Genomic DNA, 9088 nt, shown 5'->3' with positions numbered 1-9088 from the left:
GCTGTCACGTCGCCGTGTAGCCGTCTAATCACCAGGGTTGACCCGGTCTCGGCGGGACAACGCCCCTAGGTGACCGTGCCGCATGTCCGTGTCAGAGCTGACAACGTCTGGCGGCCGTACGGCGGTTGGTGGAGTCGGCCGACCCAGGGTCGGTGGCCAGCAGAGTGGCGTCGGACTCCTCCGTCGGTCGGCGAGCTTCATGTGGGTCGGCTAACGGACCTCTGGGTTTAGTCGGTCGGGAATGGACCGTGGAATGGCCGCAGTTAGCCGCTGATGGCGTCCGTCGGCCTGTCGCCCGACTTATGATCGGCCAGGCAGAGTCGTCCGTCGGGTCGTCGGTTAGTCGGCCGGGCTGCCAGGTCGGGCCCTCCGACAGCGGTCGGTCGGGCTGCCAGACGGTCGGGCCCTCCGACAGACGGTCGGTCGGTCGGTGGGTATCCCCAACAGTATTGCTCCTTAATATGAAAAGGTTAATCGAATCCTTAAAAGGAATATCATCTCATGTTTCAAGCTTTTAAAATCTTTCCATGATCGAGCAAGTTTATCAATAGTAAAGGATATAATTTTGGTTTCATTCATATACATGTTGTGTAGTTTATAACTATTAAAAATACATATCATCTCATGCAGGTGTTCTATAACAGATTTATCAACAGCCAAAGTATTAAATTTCCTAATAAGGAACTTACTCGTTGCATCCTTTGATATATTTTCCGTCAAACTTTAGCACAATTCTTTTGCGGCAGCCGCATTTTGCTAGGCTCAAACAACTCATCTAACGTTCCATTTCAGAATATATCCTCTGCATGTGGAGTCACATTATCCCACTTCTCTTCATTATTCAAAATAGATTTGTAATTTGTTTACTGGGTATGGAAGAATTAAAAACGCAGAGTATAAGATTTTTTTTTTTTTTTTGCCTTTCACATTTTCTCCAGAATTTTTGCCATTCACATTTTCTCCAAAATTTCTGCCGGTAACAACCCACATTGTATCTCGATCATTTCTAGAGCATTAGTCCTCTCTTCGAGCTGGTTTTCCTTATCTATGCTAGGTGAAAGAGGAGTCCAAAGTGTTTGCATCTTGTAGTTGGCATTTTGCAAAATGCTTCTGTTGTTACCATTCCTCCAAAGCCAAAAGCATCGTTGTTCCACCAGTTTAAACAGCGAGGACGTAAGATAGCGACTTCTTCCGTCTTCTAAACTCTTGGTAGATCAAGGTTATATCGTCCTATGTTTACCCTATCCCCTGGCATAACCAAACAAGCACGAGTTGGTCATTGAGGGTGAACCATGATGGTACTCACCGGTTTGGCCTCCCTGTGGCTGTAGGCGTAGCCTGCAAAAACGGTAGGTCAATGGGAGGGAGGTAGCAAGCAGGGCTCCAGTGGTTGCATGGGACTTTGTATGTGTTATGATAATTTTGTAGGTCTTCTTCGCTATAACTCCAAAAAGCAAAGTTCCCCATGTATCATATATGATACACGTTTGAATCAAAAATCGTGACATTTTCAAATGCTAATTCTTTTTTTCTCTTCTCCCCTGGTTTGACAGCATCCAGTCTTCCATTTCATGTCTCGTCTGGTTTGATACCTGTATGCTTTCACGACTCTCCACAGCCTGATGAGACACAGAGTGTATGCTTTCAGGTCCCCCTGCTGTGTGTCTCCAAATTTAGTACTTACTGAAGCTTTATTCAACATCTAATCACTTGTACGCTAGCAGGGTAGCAGTAGCATAACATGTCACAGCCCCCCTTCCATGGACGATTATGGTCAACCTGGTTTGGTTAACCATGCATCTATCCTAAAGTGCAAGCAACGAACCAGCACGAGAAATTGAGAACGCAAGGTACAAAATGAAAAACGATGATTTCCTTTCCTTTGCTCGAAGAGAACCAGAAAAACAATGGACTCATTACTCCACCTCAAGCAGAAAACCAACAATGGATAACAACAGAATGCAGCATAAGAAATCCAAGTTGCAGGCACCAACAGAATATGTGCAAAATACAAACCTGCGAAGCAAATGCTGAAAGAAAATGTAGGACACACGAATCTGTGAAGCAGAACCCAAATAGATGAGAGAAGCATTTTTGTCACCTTCGGCTCCCAATTTATGGTTTCCTTCCACCTTGATATATGGTTTCCTGAATTATTACTTCATAAAATGATGACAATTCTTCCAGCAAAGAAGATGTCTCTAAATTGTCTGCTGCACAGGATGAGATTCAACATAGTTGAACAGCAGGAAAAAACACCATGGATTTTTAGTGTTGTCATAGAAAGCCCATCGGAAGCATAACAAAGGAAAAAAAATCCCCTCCAACAGGTGCACAAGGAAATAAAGGCCAGGTAACTTAACAATCAAAAGGCCAAAATGTTATGCTTTTAATTCAATTAACATAGATGTCAACAGAATGCATTCCATTTGTTGGATATGTCAAAAAGCTTGTGTGATTTTGCGTCAACATAGCCAATAATACTTTATTAAAGTGGAATTATTGAAGAACAATACTGTCACGGAACCAGCCGCTGTGGATCACGAGGGAACAGTGATGTTTTGCGTATGTTGTTGAGCGCACAGAAAAGCATAACAACTCGCTCCAGGCCCACACCAAACCCACCATGCGGAGGTGCACCATACCTGCAATAAAGTGAAGCAGATCACCATAAAGCAAAATTCATGATTCACATATGAACCAAGCATCCATTTTAAAATCAAGCATGGCATAAAAATGATCATTTACGACACCATTCCTCTCGATACAGTGCAAGGACCAAGGAGGAGCTGTGCTAATCAACACTGACAACTTCAGAAATAAGCAACTTTAAGGCACTAACACTTCATTCCCGTAAAATTGCTTTTCTTTCTTCTTTTTTTTTTTCTCCCCTGTTTTTCCTGATTTTTACAATGAATAAGCTAGTTAAATAAATTATCAAAAGTGCTACAGTCATACATGACCAGGTGGACCACAGATGAAAAACCCACAGAAGAATAGATTACAAGATGCACATTGGCTATGACCTTCAAGTTGCAAATTGGGAGAAATTGGCATCCTGGGTATTAATACAGGTCTTCTGCTGACAACTAAGAAAGATCCTACACGCATGCAACTGGAACAAACAGACCCTATTAGTCCGTTGGGATGCAGCTATCAATATGGCAACCAAACGATGCATGAGACGAGAAAGATAAAGCATGAGAGAGCCAGCCTGTTTTTAGGTTTTCTATGGTGAAGGTGAGAAATTATAACACCTAATTGGAAGCCAATCATTAAAATTTCTAAATCTGACAACATTTTACCATTTCTAACCAATTTTAGTACAAGTTTACATGGGTTAACAATTATGAAGCTTCAGCTACCAAACCATTCCTCTGACACGAGCACCACAGACAACACAGGGTTTCAGCTTTTCATATTGATGCATGCATATTCACAAAAAAAACTGTCACTTTTACTGGAAAAACACGAAAAGAAAAGAAAATGCACAAAAATGTGGAAGAAAAATAAATAAAAAATGTGACTTCATACCGGAAAGAGTCAATATACGTTGATATAGTCTTGACATCAATTCCACATGCCTCTGCACGTTTAGTCAATAACTCAGGTAAGTGTATTCTTTGAGCCCCTGAAATTATCTCCTCGCCTGGAAGAAATGTCAAAACCGATTAGAGCACAGTAGAAATTGTATATTTCCAGCATATTTTACAATGTTATTGGAATCAACTTTCTACACATACCCAAGTTCTAAACTATCCTATGTGACTCAAAATCATGACAACTAAAGTAACAGGACTCAGACATGGATGGGCATCTAATACTTGGCACAGCATCTCTTGAATAAATTATATTTTTTCAAATATAAGTGGTAATGTCATTTTCTTTTAGCAAATTCTCAGATTCTATAATCATCATATATAGTCCAGATATGATGGTAGGAAACCGAAGAGCATGGTTCTTGTATATTCCAGAAAAAGTATGATACTAATGGATGTACAACATTTATGTGTTATTATTTATTCAGATATTATTTGTTCTGATTGTACATGGCCTAATCTGAAAACAGAGAGCTTTAGGAAGCCATGTAAACATGGTATTTTTGACTTGACTTAAAATATTAACCAATTAATGGCGTTCAGTCCTGCCAAGGGCATTTGCTACATTTGAATATGTTGTTCTCCAACATATACAAGCCACTAATCAGCAAAGTTTAAGGGATGCAAAAAGCTACTAACTTACAAAATTTATCGGAACTAAGCACCTGATAAAACCTCAGAATCAGAAACTATATATAGATTAGAGAAGCCTTGTCTGAGGAGAAGATTGACTCATTCTCAGCTCTAACTCCTGAATGTGACCATCCTTTGCCAAAAGAATTACGATTAAAGGATAAACATAGGAATTATCATTAAAACTGTTCTTAGATACCAATTTAAATGCATTATAAATTTGCCTGCTCCATAGTTGACGATGAATAGACTAGACTAAGGTCAAAAAAACATAAAAGGAAAAAATGAAAATTATGTCAAGATTCCTAAGGAGAATTTTGAAATATAGAATTGGCACTGACAAGGTATGGCATTTCAACATCATCACAGCAAAAATAAGAAATAACATGCTGCTGATGTGCAGGCAAATGGCTAGAACACGCTTGGCTAACGTTGCATATGTACGGCAATACACCTGCATTGGATATACACCAATAAGGACTGATAAAAAAGCCGGTGAAGATACAGTAGAACCTTCATTTTAGCTTTCTATGAGTAGGCTACTCTTAATTGCTTTCTAGTGGATGGTAGGCATGCTCTGATCGTTCAAACGTGATTCTTGACCAACCTAAACCAATTTTTTTCATGAAAAATATACTAAGACATGTCTTTCTTGCTTCTCATATGTAGGTCTTAAAAATATGTACGAAGAAGCCCAAAAAAAATTATAGCAGTTTGGAAGGAACAAATTAAGACACTAAAATCATTAGATTACAATATTAAACACAAGTAGATCTGGTCATACATATGTACAATCTGACTAAATAAAGAACCCATGTAAGCCTGCAATATATCATACACTTATAATTAGCTTTGCACAGGTCGCGCTGTACCCTATGACTAGTCGAATACATGCTCTTCATACCATCCAACAACCGTGTGTCAGACTACATATTTAATGGCAAAGAACACTACAGACAACATAAAATCCATGTGCAATTTAATTAACACTTTTGACTCACGTTATCGAATCAGAGCATGGAAGAGTTGCATGATTTTCTATATAATGTCCAAAAATTGAATTACAACAATACTTGTAATCACATGCCTGGTTGACCTCATTTTAGGCAGGAAAAAAGGCATGCATGTCACATAAAAGAAGACTTTGTAATTTGAAGAAATTCATCATATGTATATGGTACCACTAGAACTTAAAATGTTATCAGAGTATACAATTTTCATTAGCTTGTCACCATAAAAAATCACTGAGACTATAAACTACCATCAATAATTTTCAGTAATCAACAAAAAGAATTTACTTCTCACCTCGAATGAAGACATCAAATGAATTACTATATGCTGGATCATCATAACAGGGCATGGTGTAGAATGGTCTCACGGCCAAAGGATACCGATAAAGAATATAAAAATCAGTGTCATATCTGTGTTGGCATGTAAGAAGATCATGAGCTTAGTCAACAGCTCTTGTAAGAAAGGAGAATGAAAAAGTTAATAGCAATATTATAAACTCACTTCTCACGAACAAGCTGACCCAATTTTTTCTCTGCCTCCGTACTTAAGTCCCCAAAAGGATTGACTTCTATTCCAGCTTCCTGTTAAAATCAGTCAAACTGATCTTGTCATTGAAAGAAAAGCCACATCACTCCAACCACAATTTTATTTGGATATACTGCTAGTTGACTAAGAACTTAAAAATAGCTTTACAGGTCCATTGTTTTTGCAGCATAACTTCTTACAAATTCATAGCTATACAGCCAGTCAGCCTTATTCAACTCACTCGATGCAATTTCGATCATAAGAAAATTCAATAAATCCATCCCCTAAATCATCCACTTCTTGTTTTTGCGTCTCTTTGCTGAGCTAATAAATTTAATGTTCCAGGATATGATAATATGTGAAGTTAAAACTGTTACAAAAAGTTATATGCATCAAGTTTCAAAATAATATCATTACTCAAAAAAAAAAAGGAAAAAAAAATCTTGCATATTGTCACAATTAAGTTCGGTAGTTGCATGCCCATGAACTTAGACTGGAAATTTGTATTCAATCCATTTGATTCAAGATAATGGGTAATTCACTGTAAATTAGTAATCCTCGTATATTTAGCAACCATCTTCTATATTCAGCCAACAACTGCTGCCAATACCCAAGGATAATTACTCAACAAAACTTATGTCCTACTTCAATCTCATATCCAATTCTTGTATCCAAGAATAAAACATCAGCCCCATAATTCCTTTTCTAGTATGTAAGATTCTAGGGAGGTATATGACAAGAGTAAATGAAAAACACAAAAATGACAATTGGCAGAGGAGAAACTCAAAATTGCACACAAAATGATATCAATAATGAAATCTAAGGCCAGGCAGAGGGCAAGCACCTTAAGCATTTTAACACCCTCCAGAAAAGTGAGTCGCAAGGTCTTCCGCAAGTACTGCAATGCATACAGACTAAGCACAATCAAAAACAGAGATAGGCAGGCACAAGTCAGGAAATAAAAGAGTTTTGTGTGACATTCATCGACAGGGATAGAGATATCCAGTGGTTAAGATTCAATTATTTAGCAATTTTTCTTTTTAAAGGATATAAAAATAATTCCTTCACCTTTAAAGGCTCAAAGGGATATTGTCTGTTGATTGCATCCAATTCTTTCTGGAGTTTTCATGCAAATAGTCAAACATTGCAACAAACAAACAGTCCACGATATCACAAACCTGCATAAACAATCACAAGCTTTGATGGTTAAGCTGATAAATGAACTGAACTCAGAGATGCACATCAATTTATTCTACCTCAAAATAATGTTCCTTGATCTCCATTTCAACATCAAGGCCTACAAATTCACACAAATGCCTATGTGTATAGGAGTCTTCTGCTCTGAATACAGAACCAACTTCGAATACACGTCCAAAACCACCACATATTGCCATTTGCTTATGAACCTGAGGTGATTGTGCCAAGCAAGCAGGTTGACCCTTGTAGTCAGTTTAAATACAGCTGCACCACCTTCGCTTGATCCAGATACCAGCTTGGGAGTATGGATCCCGACAAATCCCTCGGACAGCAGAGATCGTCTAAATATCTGCACCAGTGCACGGTTAATTCCCAATCCAAACTCCATTTTTATGATTATAACGACATTATTTCTTTATATTTTGAAAAAATATGATAAATAGAACAAAAAATTCCAACAATGCAAGGAAGAGATGCTCATCTAGAAAGGAAATTCAAGGCAGTTCCTGTTGTTTGTCAGTTTGATCGACCAGATGATGAGAAAGCATGCATTGTGGTTGAATCCTTTTTCGCTATCTTGAAGAAAGTAAGTTGGGATCTGCCTCCTCTCTCTCTCTCTCACACACACACACACATGCGCGCGCGCGCACGCACACACAAGAAAAAGAAGAACTCAGTTTAGGCACCAAATATATTTCTGCATAACCTAACAACCAATTGTGCCTTTAAATAGGACTCACAAAATCTAAGTATCTCTATTTACAAGGACGTTTGTTTTCATAAGACTGCAGATACATGCAAAGTTTGATGTCAGTTAAAAAGATTGTGCACTTACATCTTCAACATGACATTGAATACGGAAAGTTGCTTGGTTTTGCAGGTGTGCGTATGTCGAGAACTCTATAATTCAAGCGTGTGTCCTGGCCAACACGAACAAGCTGCTCTCCAGTCTGTGTCACTCCAATTGTTGCATTAGAAACTTGATCGTTAAGCAAAGTTTACAATGAAAAGATGAGTGACTAGAATATAAATCTGTTTTCCCAAATTGTAGAACTCATAACTGTTATGTGGAAAACACAGCTTCCATCAAATCAATTTGTCATCGTGTGTTACTTCAACATGCAAGCAAAAAATGCCACCAGATCTGTTGCTTAAATTTTTTTAGTTATAAAAACTTACCTGTTCAGCTTTTTTGAATTCCATCTCACTTCGTGCTGCATCCTCAATGTTGATAGGCAAATTCGGCACAGCTCTATTGACACAGAAAAGCTTCGTTACTTGAACTTCCACTACAAAAAGACCGTCAGCAGCTGAGATTGCTGTTACTCAGAAAAGATAAACCAAACTGGAGTTTCCATAGCAAAAGACCACTAATATCTGTGGAGAAATACATATACAATTTATCAAGGTAGTGTAACACCACTTGTAGGAAGCTAATAGAAAAGACTTTTCTTTTTTTTTATTTTTTATTTTTGAGGAGGAAAAAAGGAGAGGGAGAAGGGGTGAAAGAGGATAGAGATAAAAGATCAAGTTCATTGCGTTCAGCAACTGGCAGGTACCAACATATTCCCACTTTCCTACTAAACAATGGGATGCTTTTCCATCAATGCATAAAACTGATAAGCATGAAGCCTCAAAATTAACAACAATTTCGAATATTACCTACAAGAGCCAAATAAAGAAAGAAGTAACTGGTTTCATTTTTTCTTCACTTGAATAAGAGATCGACAGCTTATTGTTTCATCTAAGGGGCCAAACAGGGATAAAGGCTTGGATTTAGAGTTATTTTTTTGTATATCACATGTACTAGACCCCATCAAAGAATAAAATGGAGGGCCAGAGGGCGAAGGATAATGGCAGTGGCAGTGGAACTATAAAAATTATTTTAAAACTCAGCATTCAGGAAACTCAACCAATCACAAAACCTGGCCTCAAGCAAACTGTCAACAAATATTAAGAATGAGTAGAGACCTCAGCAAGGTCCCCATGATTTTCCTCATCTCCCGATAAAAAGCCTTGAGCTAAGATCTAGTTCTGATTTTCTGTTTCTGGTTAACTGAGAATTAAGCTGCCAAATTGGTTAACTGGATCATTCCGAACTTACAATTGGAGCGCCTAACATC

The 9088-nt window shown here is 38.2% G+C and overlaps 1 protein-coding gene and 1 long non-coding RNA gene across 2 annotated transcripts; one reads left to right on the top strand and one right to left on the bottom strand.

The window, feature by feature from the left end:
• The first annotated feature begins 475 nt into the window (after nucleotides 1-475).
• On the top strand, nucleotides 476-2188 carry LOC140858392 (uncharacterized). The gene is made up of 3 exons (XR_012141954.1): nucleotides 476-1349; nucleotides 1554-1648; nucleotides 1725-2188. It is a non-coding gene; the product is annotated as an uncharacterized lncRNA (long non-coding RNA).
• A 183-nt stretch (nucleotides 2189-2371) lies between these two features.
• LOC105049264 (aspartate--tRNA ligase 1, cytoplasmic) lies at nucleotides 2372-8254 on the bottom strand (the record flags this gene model as incomplete). The annotated part of the gene is given in 12 exon segments (XM_073258816.1): nucleotides 2372-2645; nucleotides 3535-3649; nucleotides 5538-5653; nucleotides 5745-5824; nucleotides 6613-6666; nucleotides 6837-6889; nucleotides 6892-6946; nucleotides 7025-7215; nucleotides 7218-7314; nucleotides 7801-7839; nucleotides 7841-7915; nucleotides 8145-8254. Coding segments are annotated over 12 exon segments (1112 nt in total), but the record flags the coding sequence as incomplete, so codon positions are not given.
• Between the last annotated feature and the right edge of the window lie 834 nt (nucleotides 8255-9088).

The sequence above is a fragment of the Elaeis guineensis genome, chromosome 6 (assembly GCF_000442705.2).
Source record: "Elaeis guineensis isolate ETL-2024a chromosome 6, EG11, whole genome shotgun sequence".
Lineage (NCBI taxonomy): Eukaryota > Viridiplantae > Streptophyta > Magnoliopsida > Arecales > Arecaceae > Elaeis > Elaeis guineensis.
The sequence above is the reverse complement of the archived record's forward strand: the minus strand, read 5'-3'. Positions and strand labels throughout refer to the sequence as shown.